The sequence below is a fragment of the Lissotriton helveticus genome, chromosome 12 (assembly GCF_964261635.1).
Source record: "Lissotriton helveticus chromosome 12, aLisHel1.1, whole genome shotgun sequence".
Classification (NCBI taxonomy): Eukaryota; Metazoa; Chordata; class Amphibia; order Caudata; family Salamandridae; genus Lissotriton; species Lissotriton helveticus.
The window spans coordinates 268,430,526-268,454,395 of record NC_136073.1 but is presented as its reverse complement, the minus strand read 5'-3'; the positions used below and the strand labels follow the sequence as shown (position 1 = coordinate 268,454,395).

At 47.8% G+C, this 23,870-nt stretch overlaps 1 protein-coding gene across 8 annotated transcripts in view; it reads right to left on the bottom strand.

The window, feature by feature from the left end:
• PMFBP1 (polyamine modulated factor 1 binding protein 1) overlaps positions 1–23,870 on the bottom strand; it is a 2,317,386-nt gene that overhangs the window by 653,817 nt on the left and 1,639,699 nt on the right. For all 8 annotated transcript variants that reach the window (XM_078668626.1, XM_078668631.1, XM_078668625.1 and 5 more), the window contains one exon: positions 13,763–13,930. In XM_078668626.1, coding sequence (XP_078524752.1) covers positions 13,763–13,930 — 168 coding nt within the window. The remainder of the gene's footprint in view (positions 1–13,762; positions 13,931–23,870) is intronic.

Sequence of the window (23,870 nt, the reverse complement as noted above, 5' to 3'; positions counted from 1 at the left end):
GACACACCTCCCGCCACAAGTTCTAGAATTGGAAACTTTAGAGCTGGGGAGCTACGTTCGAATCTCGGCATCAGCTCAACATCCTGTGATTCCAGGCAAATCGCTTTGTCTCCCCGTGCCTACCACAAATGAATGTGTTCTTCTGTAATGTAAACTGTGCTCATGCCATGTTGTCGAGTTCGCGCTATATAATATTGCAAGGAAAAATTAAGTAGGGAAACTCAAGTTATCACACTACTGAACGCACACTCTTAAGTGCATCAGCAGTGCACTGTGAATCAGAGCGTTTTACAGGCCTGTCACAGATAAGAAATGCAATCAAAACGAAATCCTACAAAACAATATACTACTGGCCGGCAGCAATTCATACCCGGACAACGTCGGGACGGGCTGCTAGTACAATATATAACGGATTGTGAATTCAAATTCAGTAAGCAAAAAGATTTTTCATGCATAGCACAAATTTCAATGTTTCATAAACCTGTCGAACCACTCTCAATTTTCACAAACAAAGATCAGAATGCCCAGTGAGGGACTTGCTGGCCCAGGTTCCCACCAGTCTGCTAAACCCACCAATAAAATGCAGCTATTTTAGCTCCAAAACTGGAAATCCAGTTACCATATACCACATTACGTGTCAGTAGTGCCATTTGTTTTGCAATAAAGCGGCTCTTTGGTGACTTCATACCTCAATCTTGAAAGTCATTTGAGACAGGCTTCCTCAGAGCGAAACTACTAGTCAACATCCCTCAAGAAAGTGGCCAGTTATATACAGAATATTTACATGCCATTTATATGCCATACCACGGGGTCAAGGTCCTTAAATAGGTCGATAACTATAAGGAGGCATCTCGTACCTATGCAGAAAAGACAACAGCTTTAGCTCATAACAGGAGGGTCTACATGCCGCTTCTAGTCGCATCAGAGGCAGCAAGGTACTATATAACGACAAATACGACACAATAATGCTGGCCTCACCTCACCTCACCTCGGAAGATATAATGGCATATCAGAGATATTGCCGCATGGGTTAAAAGAAAGTTACAGGTCATGAAATGATTTGCCTTGTTAGGGCGCAGTACTATTAGAATAAACCAAGAGGAGGAACTGAGAGGTCTGGATCTAGGGCCCACCCTAGGAAGAGACGATGATGTGTGTGATACACACTGTGCCTAGTCAGAATGAGATGGTTACATGTGCAGACTGCCTTCATTCAACTTCCTTTCGTTGTGTGATTCCTTGAGGTCTCTGACATTAACATGCTGTATCAAAAAACACTATATAAGGGTCTCTGTATGCTGCCTTTTGGTTTATGTATTTGAGTACTGCATAAAAATCAATAAAAAGATTAAAATAATAAAAAAAAGAGGAGGCACTGCCCCTTCAGCATGATGCACTTGGTAGATTTCATTCAGAACTGGCAAGTCTAGGAGGAAGACACTTCTGACCCCACTCTCATGGTATGATGCTGCAAGGGAGTGCACAGCGGCACCGTCTAACAAGTTACTTACCTTTCGGTAACGATATATCTGTAAGAGACATATATTAGTTAGTTATGGATTCCTCACCTTAGAATTACCCCCAGGAGTCAGATGATCCGTAGAAATTTTTCTTCAGCAGTACCACTGCGTGTCGGTAGGTGGCATCGGTCGACTCGCGTTTGCTGTTGGCGACGCGGTCACCGGAATGACATCGCAGTATCTACTTAGACACCACCCCAGCGCGCTCATGTCAGTTCTTTACACGACATTCCACGCCAGAAGCGCAGAGCTATGCAAGACACTGACCACTGGTGCACAAAAACTAGGGCCCTGAAAGGGAGTCCCTTACCCTAGAAGTCAGTTCTCAGAAGGGGGAGGATAGTTGGGGTGGTGAGGAATCCATAACTAATATATGTCTCTTACAGATACATCGGTAGCAAAGGAAAGTAAGTTTTTCATCTGAATGAGACTATTAGTTATGGATTCCTCACCTTAGAATAGATATACCAGCAATACCAACCGCGGAGGTGGTTCTGCGAACTAAGTGCACATCAGAAAGTCCTGGAGAACTGAACAGCGAAAGAAGCTGTCTCTCCGGACTTGATTGTCCAGGCAGTAATGTTTGGTGAACGTGGGCATTGAGGCGCACATGGCTGCCTGGCAGATATCATGAAGAGGGACTCCACGTCCCAAAGCAGTAGTGGCTGCCGTCGCCCTGGGGGTATGGGCTTTGCCAAGGAATTACAGATTTTGGTGCATAGAACGACTTACCGAAAGATAATCCGATTTTGCACGACCCAACCTTTCTTGCCCACATAGTCAACAAAGAGCTAGTCATCCAACCAAAAGTGCTTTGGGCGATCCACATAAAATAAACATGCACGTTTTGGATCCACGCAGTGGAGCCTCTCCTCCTCTTTCGAAGGGTGCAGGGGCGGTAAGAAGGTGGGCCAAGTGATGGTCTGTCCTATGTGGAAAGAGGTAACCGCTTTGGGAAGGAAAGAAGGCCTAGTGTGAAGGACAACTACGTCCGGATGAACAGCCAGGAAAGGAGGTTTTGAAGAAAGAGCCTGAAGTTCCCTCAACCTGCAAGCAGAGGTGATGGCAACCAAACAGGCAGTTTTAAGCATCAAAAGTCTGAAAGGACAGTTATTTAGTGGCTCGAAAGGAGCGCACATAAGGTAGGTTAGAACCACGTTTAAGTCCCACTGGGGCATTACGAAAGGAATGGGAGAAAACAAATGATTAATGTCCTTAAGGAAGCGATTTACAATAGGGGACTTGAAAAGAGAAGGCTGATCAGGTAGCAGAAGGAAGGCCAAAATGGCAGAAAGATAGCCTTTTAGAGTGCCCAGAACAGAGCTCTGTTGGGCAAAGAAAGAATGAAGAGGTGAAACTCTGAAAGGGAAGCAGAAAGGGGATCCACGGCCTTTGTGGCGCACACTGCCACAAATTTGTTCAATCTACAGGCTTATACCATTTTGGTGGTGGGACGCCTGGCTGCCTAGATAACATTACAGACTTCGGGAGTAAGTTCGAAAGCTGTCAACTTTCGTCGCTCAATCTCCACGCAAGGAGGTGGAGGCTGGAGATGTTCGGGTGGAGGACCGTCCCCTGCTGCTGTGATAGAAGATCCTCCTGAAGGGGCAGTCTGATCACAGGATCGACGACCATGTGTAGATAGTCAGGATACCAGAATCTTCATGCCTAGTCCGGGGCCACAAGAATGACTTGAGCTTGGGCGCACCAGATCTTCTTTAGCACTCTGGGCAGAAGTGGTATAGGCAAAAAGGCATATAAAAGACAGCAACTCCACTCGCGACGAAAAGCATCACCTAGCGAGTGCCACCTTGGAAATTCCAACGCGTAGAACTGCTGACATTGCAAGTTCTCTTCAGTGGTGAATTGATCTAATCAAGGCTCTCCCCACTGCTGAAAGAGACCTTGCACCACCTCTGAGTGAAGACGCCATTCGTGATCCATCATGCACCGGCGGCTGAGTTCGTCCAATCTAGCATTCAGAGAACCTACCAGGTGTTGAACCACCAAGGACATGCCCTGATATTCCAGCTACTTCCAGAGGCGAAGTGCCTCCTGTGAGAAGTTGGCCTGGTATATGATGTTCACTATTCTATTGAACACCTTGCACCAGTCCAAACAACCCTTATGGTGATGGTTGTAAGTCAACCTTATAGACCAGCTATCCTAGTGGTAGCGTGGACAGAACAGTCTTAGGCTAAAAGACTCTTGAGGGCGTGTAAAGCCAGCTGTTTTACCATATGTAACCCCTTGAATACCAAATGAAAGGACACCACACAGGATATATATAAAATATATATGTATTTATTTACTAACACACTGCTCTGAACTCTTTATGAGATCAGAGGCCAAAGCACATAACAAGTTACTTAATCAGAATACTTTAAATAGCACAATTTACAGTCAGGCCCTAGGGGCGCGTAAAACCATATACTAAGTAAGTGGTATAAGAACCACGACTTGGGAAAGGAGAAGGCCTAGGGCCTAGAGAATCGCTGGGGCTACACTAGCTGACCCTTAGGTTAGGAGTGGGAGGCCCACAGGCAGCACGTGCAGTGTCAGTACACTCACGCGAGAGTCAATAGAAAGTCAATGGGAACTTTAAAGATAAGTAATCGAAGATTTAGGACACTTCCGGTCTAACTAGGAATGTACAACTAACAAAACTAGACACTAGGATAGTCAATCCCTGCAGGAGCACCGAAGTACTCGCGTTACCTCAGCCACGGGCTGCGGGTGCATAGGTGTCAAAGTGTGTCGGGTTTTCTCGTTGATTCCTATGGAGCCTTGGAAGAAGATGCTGCAGGCGACCAGGAGGTAGATGTCCGGGTGGATCCAAGGGTGGATCTAGGATGAAGAGGACCTGAAAGCAGAGAAGACAGAGTCTGGGTCACTAGCCAGTGACCGGGTGGAACCAGGGAGGAACCAGACATCGTCGAGGAGCAATCAGGTGCGGATGTGAAGCTTGTCGTTGCAGCCACACGGACCAGGAGGCGCGAGGACGACCAGGTGCTGGAGAGGAGCTGTCCCACGAAGGTTCTCGCAGATGGAGGGGTCGACTTCAAGATTGGAGCCAACAAGCCTAAGCAAAAGCAACCCACGCAGGATAAACAAGGAGCTTCTGGTGCAGACCAGGAGGGTCTGAGGTACTTCACCTTTTCAGGGAAGCAAGTGCCAGTCTGGAGCAACCAGACCAGCGATGGATTTTCAAAGGAATCGTGGTCACAGGGCTACTAGCCAACTGGCCAGCAACCGGGACAACGTGTCAAGAAGAACACAAGCAGAAGGGCCCCACGCAGATCTCGTTGAGTGTGGAGGGCTGGTCTTTGGTGCAGGTGGAGCTCGGTGTCGGGGTGTCTCAGTCCCCAGTGCACAGCTTCGAGGATGCCTCAGGAGCTGCGCTGTTAGCAAATTGAAGACTTTCCAAGTTGCCTGGTTCCACGGATTCCGATGCCTTCCACGGGGCTCAGCTGTGCTGGAGTCGTGCAGTGGGGTCAGAGGAGTCCTGGAGTCGAGGTCTTGTCAGGCTCTGCGCTCGAGTTCCGGCGGGAACGGGGACAAAGCAAGCCGTCGAGTTGCTGGATGGTGCCTGGTTTCCCAGGGTGGTCACTCCTTGGCCACAAGGGAGATTCTTCAGTCTTCAAGTTGGTTGAATGTCGAAGGGTCCAGAGTTTCGTTTCAAGTTTCAGTTCAGGATCAAATCTAAAGTCTCCTGGGTCAGCTCCTACCTTTATACAACTAAAGGGGGCTGGTTTACTCACTAGGTCCCTCCTATGAGTGGGACCAGGAAGGGGGGTGGTTACACCCCCCTATCCTTTGTCCAGTTTCGCGCCAGAGCTGGGGCTGGAGTGCCCCAGCACCGGTTTGAACTGGACTATGCATGGAGCACCTAGTGTGCCCCAGGCAGTGTCTCATTCTATTCAGCCCTCCCTGTCCCAATACACAAAGTCCTGTCTGGGGTGGTGCTCGCACCTCTCCAGGCAGGAAACCAATTGTCCAAACCTCCGTGACTGGAAGGACTCCCAGCAGCAGGAGGTCAGACTTGTGTCTGTGGCAGCAGCATCCATTTTGTGATGCTGGGGCTCTGGTTAACTTTAACCGGGTACAGTAGTTTTAACATGTCTTCCCCCTCTAGAAGGGTGGAATGCTACCCCCGTCACCAGAATTGGCGAGGGGGTAGTATTCCAAAGCGTATGACACCTTACACAACATGTTTAGATAAAGCCAAACCAAAGTTAGCATTCAACCGCGAGGATTATAATGCACTTAAGAGTATATGGTATGGCAATATCATAGAACAGCTATAAGGACATGGTTCCGATAGCTGCAGACAGGCTCAGCTCATGCTAGAGCACCACCTCACACATAACCAAGCACTCTGCCTCCAGGATTGTTAAGGCCTGCCATAGGAGTGACTTATAGGTTACTGTGTTTTTATATATAGGGTAGGTATAGGGATACTATACCTAAGCAAGGGGTGATTACACAACCTTGCCCCAGCTGAGTGATCAGCCAGTTGTGTCAATTTAGGTTGCCAGCCAGGGGTGGCATAATACATGCTGCAGCCCCTGGTAGGCCTTGGATGCACCTATGCCCTGGGTACCTATAGTACACTGTACAGGGGCTCACAAGGTGACCCAATTCTCAATTGGAGATGTACCTAAGGTACATGGAGTCCATTTTACAGTGAGAGCAGATAGCCTGGGGCCCTGATTAACAGGATCCCAGGCCAACTAAGTCGAAAACCAGCTAAACACAAGGCAAAAAATCTGGGGTAACCATAGTCAGGTATCCACCTTCCTACACCTCCTGACATAGGGTCCATGACCCCACCCCGCCCTGTTGTATCACATGGTGCTGGTGTTGTCTGTGAACACCTGCACTAATCTCCCTTTGACAGAAGGAAGGAATGCCTTCAGTGCAAGACGGATAGCCCAGAGCTCCAGAAGGTAGATGTGGAACCTGGACTCCGCCAGAGACCAGAGGTCTCTGATCTCCGCCTCCCCCATGTGGCCACCCCACCCCAGAAGTGATGCATTTGTCACCACTGTGGGAAGGGAGAGGGACCTGCCGTTGACTCAATCTTGGTTTGTTAGCCACTACTGCAATTGGTGTGCAGTGCCCTCCGAGATCTGGACGCAATCGGAAAGATTTCCATGATGCTGTGCCCAATGGAACTTCAGGTCCCACTGCAGAGCCTGCATATGCCACCTGGCATGATCCACCAGCAGGATGCAAGAGGCCGTGAGGTCCAGCCGCCTCAGGGTCATTCTGCCCGAAACCCGGGATAGAGGCTGAAAGATCGGAATCATAGCCCAAATATCCCAGGCTCGCTGCCCGGGAGGATAAGCCAGAAACTGCGTTGTGTCCAGAACCGCTCCAATGAAAAGGAGCTTCTGAGAGGGAATCAGGTGCGACTTCGGCACCTTAATGATGAACCCCAGCGAACGCAAGATGTCGGCTGTAGTCTGGAGGTGGGAGATGACTGCTCGGGGCGAGCCCGCCTTCAACAGCCAGTCATCAAGATAGGGGAAGACTGGAACCCTTGATCTGCGCAGAAATGCTGCGACCACCCCCATCACTTTCGTGAACACCTGGGGGACACTGGTAAGGCCAAAGGGGAGCACGGTAAACAAAGTGCTTGTGGCCTACAGTGAACCACAGGTAACGCCGTGGGCCGGCAGGGCGGGGATATGAAAGTAAGCGTCCGGCAAGTTCAATGCCACCATCCAGTCTCCAGGGTCGAGGGCAGAAAAGACCCGAGCGAGCGTCAACATTTTGAACTTCTCCTACCGGAGGGAGCGGTTGACGTTCCTGAGATCCAAGATAGGATGCAGGGCTTTGTCCTTCTTGGGAACAAGAAAGTAGTGGGAATAGCAACCATGACCTACTTCTGGGACAGGAACGTGCTTGATGGCTCCCTTGGCCAAGAGTACCGATACTTCAGGTTGGAGAGGGGCCAGATGAGCCTCCGAAATGCGATGGTACTGAGGTGGCATCGATGGAGGGGTAGTCTCGAAGGGGAGGGAGTAGTCCCTTCGGACTATCTGCAAGACCCACCTGTCCGACGTGATGGTGTGCCAGTGGGGGAGGTCATGGTGAATCCTTCTTCCCACTGGCGTTTGGTGGCCCTGAAAGGTCGGACAACGAGGGTTTGAAGGCTGCTGCAGAGGGGGATGTGGTGGACTGGCCTGCCCGCAGGCCCTCAGAACCACGGTGCTGGTTCCCACATCCCCGGCGGCGCAGAGGCTGAACTGCTTATGCCGGCCTGTGGCTCTGTGCATGACGTGTTGGGGTACCCCTTCCTTAGCCACGAAATGGGCGAAAGGCAGACTGCGCAGGGTGGGAGGTGAAGAGGCCCAAGGACCCGTCTGTAGCCCGAGAGTCCTTAAAGCACTCCAGCGCGTTGTCTGCCTTGTCGCAGAAAAGGCGACGGCCATCAAAGGGCATGTCCATAAGAATGGATTAGACATCCCCGGAAAAACCCTTTTACCTCAACCAGGTGTAGCGTCGAAGGGCTACTGACATGGGAATCGCCCTGCCCAGTGAGTCGGCGATATCCAGCCCACAGCAGATGGTAAACTTTGTTGCATCTCTCCCTGTGGCAACTGCCAGAGAGAGTACGGCCCGGGCCTCCTCCGGGCACTGAGGCAGCACTTGCGCAACCGTGTCCCACACGGAGTGGGTGTAACGGCCCAAAAGACATGCAGTGTTTACCAACCACAGTCCTAAGCTGGAGAAAGAAAACATCTTCCCAAGATGATCCAGCTTTTTGGATTCCCTGTCCAGGGGAGCGGTAGGTAATGTGCCCTTGGAAGTGGAGGCTTGGACTATCAAGCTCTCAGGGGTGGGGTGGTGGGAGAGGAAAGTGGGTTCACCCGGGACCGGGCAGTGGCGTCGGGCAATCATCCTGTCCACAGAAACCCCTGTGTTGCCTGTACCAGGTGCCCAACAGGATGTCCGTAAGGACTTCATTAAACGGCAGCAGGGGCTCCGAAGAGTCCGCTGCCGGTTGAAGCACCTCTGTCAGGAGGTTAGTCCTGACTGCCACCGTAGGTAGCTCGAGGTGGAGAACCGCGGACGTCCTACGCAACACCACTGTGTATGACGCTCCCTCCTATGTAACCACGGTAGGAAGGAGACAAAACATGCCAAGGTCTGGTGAGGTATCCAAACCACTGGCTGCCCCCAGTTCATCTTGCCAACTGGTTGGTTAAAGAGTCCCCAGACCCCTCCCAGTCCTCCTCACTCTCCTCTGGCTGCCAATCTGGTCTCAAAGAGCCGGAGTAGAATAGGGGCACAAAATTACACATTGGCGTCGCATCAGACGTCGGTCAACACCGGTCCGACTCCTTGTCTACCTCGAGGAGGAGGATGGGGTTGACGTCGGCTGGGGACACAGGCGACGCCGGTGGCGGACGTGGTGCCGGTGGAATCGGCGCCAGGGGAGGCATAACAAGGTCAACCAGCGCCGATCCGGATCCAGGCCTGGATCCAAGGGGACCCTGCGGCGCCGAGACCAAAGCCACTGGCGCCGAAGAGTCCTCGGGGCCTGAAGGCACGCCGGCGGAGTCGGGCTGCCCAAAGATAGCGTGCATCGCTTCGTAAAACTGACGAAGTTGGGCAGGGGTCGGTCCCGGGAAAGGGGGGAAAACCTGGAGCCGACCCTACGGGCTCCAAACACGGAACCACGGGAGGAGCACCATCCGCATCCGTCCCTGCGTCAGCTGACGGACGGGGAGAAGTCGAAGAGCGACAATGCTTCTTCGACTTCTTTTTGTGCTGCGACTTACCTGACTCCGAGTGCTAAGACTTAGAGGAAGAATGGTGTTGGCTTCGCGACCGGTCCCTCGACCTACTACGCACTGGGGTCTCGAGCGACACGGAGCTGACTGCCGTGCCTAGAGTAGCTTTTGGGACCGCTCCCGCAAGGACTTCGGGGCCATGGTCCGGCAGTCGGAGCAGTACTTGGGGTCATGATCACGCTCCAGGCAGTAGAGGCACACGTGGTACGGATCCGTCAACAACTTCAGTCGGTTACAGGAACCGGAAGCCTTAAAGCCGGGCATCTCTCGTACACCAGGAGTCGATCGACTCAAAAAAACACCAAAGTTGACAAAAGTTGAGAAAAAGTTCAGTCAAACTGGAGGTACCGCGCTCTCTGGATCTGTGCTTGCTGGAGCCAAAAAAAAAGAACTGACGTCAGAGCCCGACGTCATCCCAGCGACCACAACACCGACGCCGAACGCAGAGTCGACCGATGCCACCAAACGACATGCAGGGGTACTGCTGACGAAAAACTTTCCGGTTCCAGTCTGACGCCTGGGGGTAATTCTAAGGTAAGGAATCTATAACTAACAGTTTTTTTCAGTTACACCTGTGGAGATTATAGGATAAGATTTGATTAAGCTCTTTGCATCAATACCTTCAGACAAAAATAGGATACACTATTCCAACCACAGCTCTCCATTAACCACTGCTGAGCAGGTCACATTGGCTACTGCATTGACTTTGCAGATTTTATTTTGAATTATGTTCTTGGAGTTGCCTCATGGAAACCACCTGCAGCACACAAATTACGGGAATAGCTGTGTTCAGCTGCTATCCTCTAGCTTGTCCTCTGGTACCTCTTGCACTGCCTTTGCCACCCCTGGTCTTAGGGTTCATGAAGACAGGAGCAGAAAGTATACATGGTCCTAGAAATTGTGATCATTTCTGTGGTTTCCACTGCCTTAACCTTGCCTGACCTGTGCAGTAAAAACAGGATTTTTAAGAAATGCGAAACGGTGGGGTCAAGGGGTGTTATTTTCCAAATTTTTCATGTTACTTTTACTGGCCCAGCCATTCTGGTGAATCATCATCTGTGAACATGAGAGTGTCTTAATATAAAGGCAAGTTAGCAGAATTTGTAGGACTGGAATGACACGAAGTTTATGGAAGATCACTACTTAAAGAAAGGAATTATTCCCTTGAAGTTGATATAACTAAAAGCTAAAACATAGCCCCAAATATCACAAAAACAGTCTAAGAACTGTTGTAAACACACAGATATATAGATTATAACATATTTATTATACATCAACAAGTTAAAAAACAGATAATTACATTTCTACACATAACATGATTACCTAATCAAATGGTTAAAAAACAGACTGATGGTAACATTGTCAATTATGACCTGCACAATTGAAAAGACAGACAAAAATTGTAAAGCATAAAAATTGTTGAATACAGTTAGTACATTTGAAGCTCCCAGATATTACAACCTATGTTTTACCACTATTGATCTTTTGTATAAACAAGGGTGCTGGAGACTTAAATTGTACTATAATCAAGAGCGTCGACGCGTTTCGGTGGTTCTGTAAAAATGGAGTCCACCTTTATCAAGACTTGTCTTTGTAGTCTGTCGTACTGAGGGGTCTGTACACTTTCCCCTTGGGGTTGTATCTTGGGGGACTATGAATCTCTGCCACAGGTTTGCTCGCGCACTTGTGATTGAGGTAGTAAAAGAAATCAGGGAATCCCAAGAAATGTTCCTGTTTCTAATCTACACCTTCGGAGGGGATAGATTTCTTAATAATCACGTTCACCAATGGTCTGTGTGGTGAACTCATAAATCAGCGCTGGTCCAAACATTCTCCGGAGCTCGCCGGGAGTCTCTCAGGAATTAATTGAAGTGGAGAGGTGAAGCTACCCTTCCTTTTGCTGAAGTATGTGGCCTGGCAGAATAAAAACAAAAGAGTTTTGCCGGCGGTCACTGAAAATCTCACAAGGTTAAAGAGGAATATAGGAAGCTTCTCCTCCTTCTTGTAGAGGAAAACGCCTGAAAACTGAAAGGCTTAGAAAAGTCCTCTCCCAAAGCACTTTTGCTCGGTTAGTTGTGGCTGTCAATACAATTCATTAGACACGGAACCCCAAGTAGCAGCGGGAGCGATTTCCTTTCAGAGGCTATCACGTTCTGATTGAATTGAATTGACAGCCACAACTAACCGAGCAAAAGTGCTTTGGGAGAGGACTTTTCTAAGCCTTTCAGTTTCAGGTTAGACAACCTCAATTCCCTTGACTGTTTTAAGGGGTTCCTCTCTCTCTCTTTATATAGATCACTACTTAAGCCAAAGTTAAAATGTGGGCGCGTAAACAACAGCGGGATGAACTTTAATACTGGTGGCAAGATGATGGGTAGTCCTTTTGAGAGGGGCTGGAAAGCAGCTTGAAAGGATGAGAGACTTACATTGTAAAAGAATTAAGACATTGGATCAAATCTGAGAAGGATACTGACTCTTACAGCGCCTGATATATTTCTTTATTACCGGATGTGCAGTGCCCTTAGAGAGATTACTAAAGATACACAATTGATGGACGGAATGCAGATCCAAAATTAAAACATTCACCCCCAGTCAAGAGATATGGGTTAAATCCATAATTCTTATGCTCACCCTGCCACCCCAGTTTAGACCTGGCCATATGCAAATCAGTCTTGACCCTGTGCCTCATGGGAACAATCCAGCCCGAACTGCCAAGCCAGGTCCTCTCTGGACCGGAAACAAGCATCCTAGAACCGGTTTCAGAGTTTCACCGCTCATGAGCCAGGATAGCTTGAATTCAGTGGCACAGTGAGCCTGGGACCCACGTCTAGGCATACCAGGCGCACTTAGGGCGAGAAAGCAAAAGAAACCCCGAAACCAGTCCTAGGATGCTCGTTTCCAGTTCAGGGAGGACAAGGCCTGGCAGTTCAGGCTGGACTGTTCCCATTGGGTGCAGGGTCAAGACTGATTTCCATATGGCTGGGTCCAAACTGGAATGGCGTGGTGAGCAAACAAACGATGGATTTAGGCCCAGATCTCTGTACTGGGGTGAGTGTTTGACATTGTTCTGCATTTTGTCCATCAATTGTTCTTTTTGCATTTGTCACCCCGAGTTGGACGGGTATGCCCAGACGTAGGTCCCGTGCTCTGCATGCCACTGGAGTCAAGCTATCCTGGCTGATGAGGGGTGAAACTCCGAAACCGGGCCTAGGATGCTTGTTTCCAGTCTAGGGACGACCTGGCCTGGCAGTTTGTGCTGGACTGTTCCCATAGGGTGCAGGGTTAAGACTAATTTGCATATGGCTGGGTCTAAACTGTAATGGCATTGTGAGCATGGATTTAGGAACAGATCTACGTACTGGGGTAAATGTATGGCATTGTTCTGCATTCTGTCCATCAATTGTTCTTTTTGCTTAGAGAGATTACTGGCAGCCCTCTTGGTGAACCTGACACTTCCATTGTTGACCTATCTGATACAAACTATTGGCTAAAAATACACTATTTCACAATGATATGCCCAAATTGGAAAAACTGGATTGACAGAGATTACAATGCCCCACTGGGACTGGCAAGTAGATAGTCACAAAGAGGTTTCTGACAACCAGTGTGTATTTGGTTGTGTGGCTATTAAAAATATTTCCTTACATAGTACACTTAGATTTATACAATTTAAGTATATCCTGAGGTTCTATTATACCCCACACAAGCTATATTGCTATGGCCTCAGAGAACACTCTGTTGTCCCAGATGTCATGAATAAGTATCTGACTTTATCTCATTGCTTGGAAATGTCCTGGAATACAGGTTTTTTGGCATATCATTTTGATGAAAGTAAAATAAAAGACATCAACATTGCACCCAACCCATTGTTGCTTTACTGGGTTATGCCAAAGATATATGTGTATCAGTCAGGAAGCTTACTGCATTAGCACTTCTGTAGGCCAAGAGATGCAGAACAATGAGATGGGGCCTGGGACTGTTCCTTACCTTTACTGAATTGTTGCATGACCTTATTTTAATGTTGCATCTGATAACTTCAGCTGATTAATGTCGTCAAAATCTAGATCTCGAAATATCTGGGCACTCTGCCAGGAATGCCTGGCATAGCATGCTGCTGAGAATAATACAACAAGTGAGACTGCTGATAATGGGTAGTTGTGGTCAGAGTCTTCACCACCACCAGTCTTCACCATTAATCCTTTGTTATGGAGTTATTGAAATAGATCTGAGAGTGCCTTGTGTCGAAGCTGCATGTTTGATATCACTTAAAATGTTTGATGTACTGTAATGTAATTTTGCAGCGATTGCATGAGCCATCTATCATTATTGTACTCTGGATTATAATCATGTATGTTTTAAATGCATATTTGACCCTTCTCTCAATTTGTAATGTTTGCCATGTTGTTGAAAAATAATAAAAAGACGCTGGGCACTCACCTCTTGTGCCTGACTCTTCATCTTCTTGTGATTCAGTAGTAGCTTATTTTTTGAGCTCTCAAGTAGGTCTACGGTTTCCTTAAGTTCCTTTTGGGTGCTTTGGTGCTTTTTCTCAAGTTCCCTTAGGCTGCCTTCTAGAGTGGAAACTTTTCTCTCTTGCTCTGCCATCTACAAATGGACACAATGAAATGTCATCATCTCTCACTAAATAGAGGAAAATTTACTTACATGTGATCCTAGTTGTCAATCATGGGACTTTTCACTAAACTGTCCCACCTAAGTGAGTGATCCAGGAACTCTTCACAAAAGACAGTTCTTTCATACACACACACACCTCTATTTTCCCTCAGTTCAGGAGCCAGATGGAGCAACGGGCAAATTAATAAACACGGACATCAGAGCACTGCTGTGGCTCTGTGATGTCACATTTCGAGACGCACCGGAGTAGAATTGGAGCTATTGCTTGCACCACCTACTGGTGCAAAGGAGAGATAGTTTATCTTTCGGGATGTAGTCTGGTGACTGGAGGAAATCCATGAGGTAAGGAGTCTACAGGAAAAAGTATCCTTCAGAAATGTTTCTTTAGAAAGGTGCATTATTTCTTCTCATTAAAAATCCAATTTGTATGCTTCTTGTTAGAACTAGACACCTTTGAAATTCTCCAGCCTACAGCTCAATAAATCCAAAGTTTCTTAGGTTATAGTTTGCCCAGTGGTGCAATTTAGATCTGGTGGATACCACTACAATAATGGAGCAAAGGGTCATACCTGCATACGTCAGAGTCAAGAAAGTAATGCGTCGTCAACCAAACCCCATTTCACAGCTCGACAAATATCCAGGACAGAAACGACCATGGACCAATGCTGAAGAAATGGACTTCATCCTGGTGGATATGGCCCTGGTGCCCCTCAGCAGGCAACTACACTCTTGGTAAGACAGTAGCAGATTTTGAAGCACAGCATCATCCAACAAGAAATCTTTTTTGAGTCATAGTGTCTTTTTTGGAACCAGTATAGCCAAGGAAAAGTCAATAATGCATCTAGTACTCAAAGGTCAAGTCAATGTAAAAGCTGCGAATCAAGCGAGCATTTAGGCGACACAGTCTCTGCTCCTTTTTGGTGGGATGAGGAGGTGGTTAGAATGTTGACACAGTGATACAATGACGGACTTGAAATAAATAAGTCATGGTCCTAAAACCTATTTGTCTGGAAAGACTGCAGTAAAATGCAGAAAAACAAAGCATATAGTTCGCTAACAAGCTGAGCCAAGGTAATTGTCATAAAGGATACAATCATTAACCTAAGTGGCCACAAAGGGCAACTGTGCATTGGCTTAAATTGAAAACTCATAAGGAAAGTGAGTACCAAGATAAAGTACTTCTGAGGCATAACAAATGGAAAAGGGGAAACAAATCGGTCAGCATGTTCAGAAAATGAATAAATCTAGGAGATTATTTTGAATGTAATAAAATAACATAAAACAAACCAATCACGTTGTCAGTGTCATATCTGTACTCAGGAGACATATACAGCATTAGGACCGTCTCTACAACAATTACAATCAGGAGATAATATAAAATTTGTGTGTGTCATTCTGTGCTTCAATATAGCCCCACTTACAGCTCCTCAAGCCTCCCTTCCCATCCGTTCTCAGGGTTACTCCACCAAGGCGCATCTCCTGTTTATTTAGTTATTATCGCACCAACACACAGCTGATTGTCCTACTTAAACAGTCTGGCCTCACGGTAAATGATGAGCATTACACCCCCTTACCCACACTTTTAGATTTTCAATTGCAACCTTTGCTCCTATACACATCCTACCCATTCAGCTGCAATGCATTAGCGTATGTTGCAATGCAAGTCCTGAAACCTGAGCAGATGTTGGTAGCCTCGTAATGTCACATTTGGCCACAGAAAAATAGTTTTTGTATTTTGAGGGTGACTGGTGCCCTCACAAGCCTGGCAAGTAATAAGGAGAACAAGGGTCCAAAGCTGCCTCCGTTGAAATCCAGTCTCTGCTGACTCCCCAGCGTAGGGCCCACTGAAGAAAAGAAAAAACTAAGTAAATTATGTGCCAATAAGCGTGGGGCACCATCAAGAGGTATGGAGGTCCAGAAAGCACAGGACTGTCAGAAGAGCTGATTTGCAAAACGTCAGAATCATAACTGAAATTTCCCAAGCCCATTGGGAAGCCAGGAAAGAGTTAATGGTGACCATGTCCAGCTCATCTCTAATAAATAGTGTAGGAGAGTAGGATCTGCTTCTTATAGTTACCCTCACTTTTTGCTGATGTTTCACTGTTTTTCGACTTTAGTCTGGCTAGGACCCTGCTATCCAGGGCCCCAGCCTAACTGCTTCCCCTCTAAAATGATTGCATGTACTTTAGGCACACCACAGATTGGATTCTGGGGTACCCTTATAAGTCCCTAGTATATGGTATCCTATACCCAGGGCATAGGTACCCCAGAGGCCTCTCAGGGGCTGCAGCATGTATTATGCCACCCCTGAGAGACCATTCAAAATAACACATAAGGTCTGCTAGAGCAGCCTGTGTAAGGTGGTGTATGCATCCCTTACTTAGATATAGGTTTCGAAAACAAGTTACTTACCTGTAACTACAGTTATCCAGTATTGGTATCTTTCATAGATTCACATGCCTGAATCATTCCCCGTCGTCGAGGCGGGAGTCCCACAGTAAATTATATATATAATAGCAGTGCCTAAAAACCATTAGTAGTAGGCTAGAAAAGGAAATAGGCCCAACTAGGCCCAAAACTTAGCAGCCTATCTACCTCCTTATGTGAAAAGAAGTGAAAATGTAGCCTCAGCCAATCAGCTAACCTCACCCTCTAGAACCTTCCCAGCCCAGGCAGTTCTCCTCAGATTTTCCCAGCACAAGTGAGAAGTAGTATCCATAATAAAGAACTGCCCTGCCGGGGAGGAGGGTGGGTGCATGTGAATCTATGAAAGATACCAATACTGGATAACTGTAGTTACAGGTAAGTAACTTGTTTTCTTATCCAGTATTGGGGTATCTTTCATAGATTCACATGCCTGAATCAGAATAGCAAGCAGTAATAACCATATCTGTCGGTAGAGGAAGGTGGGAGACAAACCAAAACCATACATCCCCACACAACCTGGAAGGTACTAGAGCAAGAACATAATTCAGTACATATGCATAATCATGACAATACCTTCATATAATATACAGTGTATTAAAACAGTATTGTAGAACAAATTTAACAAGTGAAAACAAGAAAACACCATTAAAGTCTAACCTCAGTGAAGAAGATGCTGCAACACTGCTTCTCCCACTGACGTATCTTCATTTAGCACCGGCTGCAGGCAATAGTGCTTGGTAAAAGTATGCACACTTTTCCATGTAGCAGCACGGCAAATGTTTTCCAGGGTCACTCCTGCAAATAGGGCTGTAGACGCTGACATCATCCTGGTGGAATGCGCCTTAACCCTTCTTGTCAGGGGTTTGTTCGCTTTCTCATGACAGAAGACAATGACAGAGGAAAGCCATCTGGCTATAGTTGCCTTCGTCACAGCCTGACCACGTGTAGCTTGGCCATAAGCCACAAACAGTTGGTTAGATTTGCGCAAATCTTTTGTCTTTTGTAAATAGAATTTGAGGCATCTTTGGACATCCAAGGAATGCAGCATCCTTTCGGCTGGAGTCTTGGGGTCTGGAAAGAAAGTCTTGAGTTTCACCGGTTGATTGATGTGAAACTGAGTCGGAACTTTGGGAATAAACTTAGGATGAGTTCTAAGTGTCACACAATCTTTGGAAAAATGTAGGAAAGGTTCCGATATAGTGAACGCCTGTATCTCACTTACTCTCCTGGCGGAAGTGAGGGCCAACAAAATAGCCACTTTCCAAGTCAAGAATTTAAGTTCTGATTTATGAGTTGGTTCAAAGGGTCTTTTTAGCAATTGAGATAACACAATATTGAGATCCCACTCAGGAGGAGGAGGCCGCACTGGAGGGAAAACTCAAATAATCCTTTAAGGAACTGTTTAATTAAGGAGGAAGAGCACAAAGATGGTTTGTTGTAACTCTTTCTGAATCTTGATATGGCCGCAAGGTGAACTTTAATGGAAGAAAAAGCGAGACCTGATCTAGCTAGAGACAGAAGATAAGGTAGAATCTTTTCCGGAGGAGCCTGTAGTGGATGTACATCATGTTCTCCGCACCACAAACAGAATCTCTTCCATTTGAAGCGATAGGTTCTGATGGTAGACTGGGCACGAGCCTGAGATAGAACAGCTCTACAGTCTGGAGAAATCTCAAGGTCCTTAAACTCTAGGAAGTCAGGAGCCAGGCGTGCAAGTGCAGCGACTGAGGATCTGGATGCAGTATTTGTCCTTCCTCCCGTGTCAGCATTGACAGTGTCGGCTTGAGGCGCAGTGGAGGTTGATGGGAGAGTATTAGAAGCTCTTGGAACCAATATTGTCTCGGCCAACGAGGAGCAATCAGGATTAGAGAGCAACGCTCTCTCTTCATTTTCTGCAGAACCTTTGGGATGAGAGGAATCGGTGGGAAGGCATACGCAAAAATTCCGGACCACCTCATCAACAGGGCATTTCCTCTCGATCCTTGCTGGTGGAACCTGCTGGCAAAATATATGCATTTGCTGTTCTGTTGCGTGGCAAACAGGTCCAGCGTTGGTGTGCCCCAGAGCCGGAAAATTGTGTCTACTTGGCGTTGTTCGAGTTCCCACTCGTGACATCCTGTGAACGACCTGCTGAGATCGTCGGCCAGAGAGTTCTGAATTCCCTGTACATGCTCCGCTCTGAGGGAAATCTTGTGATGGATTAACCATTCCCACATTTCCTGCGCTTGCAATGAAAGGGCTAGAGATCTTGTGCCCCTTGTTTGTTTACGTAAAACATGCTGGTGGTGTTGTCCGTGCGAACCAGCACTGCAGAGCCTGCAATTCTTGGCAGGAAGGCTCGTAAGGACAGAAAAATGGCCCTCAACTCGAGGCAGTTGATGTGTTTGTGCTTGTACTGATGAGACCACCGTCCTTGCACTCGAAGGTCTTGGAGATGGCCTCCCCAACCCTCCATGGAGGCATCTGTCGTCAGAGTAAATTCCGGTAGGGTCTGAAGAAATGTGAGCCCCGGAGACAAATTGTTCTTTGACGCCCACCATAGAAGAGCCTGTTTCATCTTGGGCGTGACCTTGATGCGGTCTTGGAATGATCCGTCTATCTGCCGCCACTGCCGATGCAATTCCTCCTGGAGAGGCCTCATTCTGAGTCGAGCCAGTGGGACTAGATGGAGTGCAGAGGAACACATCCCTAGCAGGGAAACAAACTGTCGGACCGAAAGAGACTTTCTTGTCCTTATTTGACTTGCCAGCTTTGTGATCCTGTCCTGACGAATTTGGGTCAAGAAAGCCTTGCACTGAGAAGTGTTCAATACTGCTCCCAGAAAAGTCAGAATTTGTCTGGGTTGCAGTTGCGATTTTTTGACGTTGAGGGTCAGGCCCAGATTTGAGAACATTGATAGGGCACTTTTGACTGATTGCCTCGTCGAACTTTTTGTTGGACTCTTTATTAACCAATCGTCGAGGTACGGGAACACTTGTATTCCCTGTGACCTCAACGCAGCTGCAACCGGGGCTAGAGTCTTGGTAAAGATTCTCGGTGCAGATTTCAGGCCGAAAGGGAGCACCTTGAATTGAAAATGGACACCAGCCACTGTGAATCTCAGATACTTGCGGTGGTTTGGGTGAATGGGAATGTGGAAGTAAGCGTCTTCCATATCCAGGGAAGCCATGAAATCGCCTTCCATGAGACAATTGAGGACATCCGTGAGCGTCACCATGCGGAAACTCTGCTTTTTCAGATATTTGTTTAAGTTTCGTAGATCCAAAATTGGACGCCACTCTCCTGAAACCTTTTCCACAAGGAAGAAGCGAGAATAAAACCCTTGATTTTTCTGGGTCGTTGGAACTCTTTCTATCGCATTCTTGTGCAGCATCTTCATGGCTTCCATGTATAACAAATGAAGACAAGGAGGGGGGGGACCCCTGGGCGGTGATGTTGGAGGTTTCTGCAAGAACTCCAGAGTGTGTCCATGTTTGACTATGTCCAGAACCCACTGATCTGAAGTTATCTTCCGCCACTGTTGATAAAAGACGGAAATCTTGGCGCCCACAGGGAGGGAAGGAAGGAGGGATGGTGTCCGGCAAAACTCACTGGCGCTTATTTGAATCGCGTCCCTGGTAGTTAGAACGTCGTTTCCCTCCTTGACGAGAGAAACCCGCTGATGATGACTGCCGATAGGACTGTTGGTAGTACGGCTTATTCTGAGTTTGATACTGGCGGTTTTGCTGATTCTGATAATGTCCTCTGGAAGAAAAACCACGGCCTCTTGCTCCTCTGAAAAAACCTCGCTTATACTGGAGTGTACCAAGCGATTTGGCCGTATCAGTATCTGTTTTTATCGCGAGCAATGCTTCATCTATGTGCTTGCCAAACAATAGCTCTCCATCATAGGCCATGTCAAGTATTTTGGTCTGGACTTCAGGTCTGAAAGAAGTTGCCCTGAGCCATCCTTGTCGTCTGAGAACTGCCGCTCCAGCCAGTTGTCTAAAAGCTGTATTAGAGATATCAAGGGCGCAATCGATAATATCTGAAGCCGCCCGCTCGCCTTCCATGACAACCTTCCGGACTTCTTGAACACTGTCCTCGGGAATGAGGTTGACGAATTCCGACAGATCTGACCACATTTGCCTGTCATAACGTGCTAAAATTGCCAAAGAATTAGCAATCTTAACAGTAGCAGCGGCATTAGCTGAGAACTTTTTCCCAATCGCATCCAATCTTCTGCCCTCCTTGTCAGGGGGTGTTGAAATTGGCGCCGCCGGATTCTTGGATCTTTGTTGAGCTGCTGTAAAACTACTGAGTCTGGTCGTGGATGACCAATCAAACATGAAGGAGTATCCGGTGGTGCTCGATACTTCTTGTCCACTCTTGGAAGAACCGCCGGGATGGAAGCTGGCGTCTTCATTATATTAATCCCTTCTTTCCAAATATATTCAATGATAGGGATAGATCTGGATACCCTTCTATACCCTTCTTTGAAATCATGAAGAAAACAGTCAGTCTGCTCAACCGAGACTGTAATTTGAAATCTAGCAGCTGCCCGGTGCATGATGTTATGAAAACCACCTATGTCTTCTGGCGGAGAATCTGAAGGTTGTGGTAAATTAGGAGAGGGCATAGGAATGACGTAATCATTCCATGGTTCCGTAGGCGTGGAATCCGGAATTTCACCATCCTCTCTTTCATCCTCATCTGGAGAGAAGACGTCAACATCATCACCACCAGTCCTGGGGTCAACCTCCTGCCTTGGAGAGTGTGAAGGATGTGGGGGGGAATTGCTCGGCATCTCCACTGGCACAGGATTCGTATTAGGCAGAGTTGGCGGAAACCGCTGGCGATAATCAGTCAGCATGGCCTGCAAATCTTGAATCAGAGAAGACGGAAGATGGGCCGTGTCTACTGTGTGTTGTGGCTCATGATAATAAGGAGTTGTTAAATTCTCCTGATAGTAATGAACATCATCATCATCTTCATCCTCTTGATATTTTATGTGCAACTGGGAAGGGTGATGGGCCACTCCAAAAGGCCCCTCATCATCCCCTTCATCATCAGACTCTTCCTCCACGTAGTTTTCCAAAATATGTGAAGGCAAGAGGGGAGATAAAAGAGAGTAACTCTGTCTCTGAAATGACTTCATCTGGAAATGGGTGTACTGTACCCTTACCGGAGATGTGGGCAATAGATGCGTAGACGGCACATTCAAAGAAACCAGTGCTGCTGTCGACGGTAGAAGAGAAACAGATGCGTGCGTCGTCGGTATTGTCGTCGACGGCATCGTTACTGCTGTTGTAATCGTCGACGAGGCCTTCTTTGCAGTCATCCTCGTAGACGAATCCGTCGACGGACTCTTCGTCGTCGAGCCTGTCGTCAACGGAACTGAATTCTTCGTCGACGGGCTCGTCGTCGACGGGCTCGTCGTCGGCGGGCTCGTCGTCGACAGGGTCTTCGTCGACGGGGTCTTCGTCGACGGGGTCTTCGTCGACGGGATCTTCGTCGACGGGGCCTGCGTCGACGGCGTCTTCGTCGACGGGATCTTCGTCGATGGAATTTTCGTCGACGGGATCTTCGTCGGCGGGATCTTCGTCGACGGAATAGTGGAAGCCTTCGTCGACTGGGTAGCCGTCGGCGAGGTCGTCGACGGAAGCGATGACGAATGCTTCGTAGATGGTGATTTGGTCGTCGACGGGAGACCCGTCAACGACGGGCTTTTCCTCGATTTTTTATCAAATGAAGAAATCATGACGGACATCACAGGAGAAGTAATTGCTGAGGTGGTAACCGTACTTGAAGAAGTAGAGGACGTAGAATAGGTGGTGACAGTGAGAGAGGACACCAAAGAGACAGCTTTAGTGCGGACTGTACTCACAGTTGGTGACTCTGTTGACGCAGCACTCTTTGTGGAATTAGAGGGTTTGTGAGAGAGTTTAGGTTTCTTCAGTCTCTCAGGAGAACACCTCTCTTTGGAACTGGCTCTCTTACTGGAGGTAGAGGCTCTGTCCTCGTCATCTGTGGCAGACGACTTCAGCCACAAAAGAACTCTTGCCTCTCTATCCCTGATGGTCTTAGGAGGGAAGGTTCGACATATCCTGCAATCCTTCACAACATGTGAAGGATGCAAACAATAAATACAATCAGAGTGCTGGTCATCCACATGTACCCTCTTCTTGAAGCAGGAACCACAAGCCTTGAAAAGAGCCTTCTTTTCAGACATCTTGAAGAAAATAGAAGAAATTTGAAGAAAAACTGAGTAGGCACTCAGGGAGACTCCCTTACACACGAAGTGCGGTGAAAATCTGAGGAGAACTGCCTGGGCTGGGAAGGTTCTAGAGGGTGAGGTTAGCTGATTGGCGAGGCTACATTTTCAGTTCTTTTTACATAAGGAGGTAGATAGGCTGCTAAGTTTTGGGCCTAGTTGGGCCTATTTCCTTTTCTAGCCTACTACTAATGGTTTTTAGGCACTGCTATTATATATATAATTTACCGTGGGACTCCCGCCTCGACGACGGGGAATGATTCAGGCATGTGAATCTATGAAAGATACCCCAATACTGGATAACTATATCTACCTTATATCACTACACAGGTAAACTTATTAGAAACCACTATGGCAGGCCTTATCAATCCTGAAGGCAGGGTGCTGGGTTTTGTGTGAGTGGGTGCCCATGCATGAGCAGGGTCCCTCTGCAGCCTTCGGAATCTATCCTCTGGGGTTGATTTGTGATGCAGCCATACCATATACTCTTAAGTGCATTATTACCTCGCGGTAAATGCTATCTTTGAGATGGCTGCAAGGAAACATGTCGTGTTAGGTGTCAAACACCTTGGAATCATACCTCTCCGCTAGTCCTGGCGGAGGAGGTACGATTCCACCCTCCTAGAGGGAGAAATAGGACTACACCGGTACACCCGGTACCAGCTTAACAGAATCCTGGCATCACAAAATGGATGCTGCCAGCCACAGACACGCGTCTGCCCTTCTGCTGCTGGACGAAACTCCAGCAGGGGAGGCTGGACAATAGGTTTCCTGTCACAGGAAGGCGTAACCAGCTCCCAGACAGGTTTTAGTGTATTGGGGCTGGGTGGGTGCACTTCAAGAGTGCTTTGATGTCTGCACTGGGTGCACATTTGGTGTCCCTGTGCATAGTCCAGCTCAAACCGGTTGCAGGGGCACTCATCCCCTGCTCTGGCGCTAAACTGGACAAAGGACATGTATGTAACCACCCCTCTGTCCTGACCCTCCTATAGGTGGGTCCAGAGAGTTTGTCCCACCCCTTCAGCCGCGGGCCGTGGAGGGAGTTACGGTGGGGCAGGGAGGCGGGGAGGGGCGGGGTGGAGGGTGCTAAAGAACAAGTTATTTACCTTCGGTAACGCTTTTTCTGGTAGATACTATATCTGCCTGTGGATTCCTCACCTTGTGAATACCCCTTGCGTCAGCAACATTCGGAAATTCTTTTTTCGTAGCCTCGCGCCGACGTGGACTCCT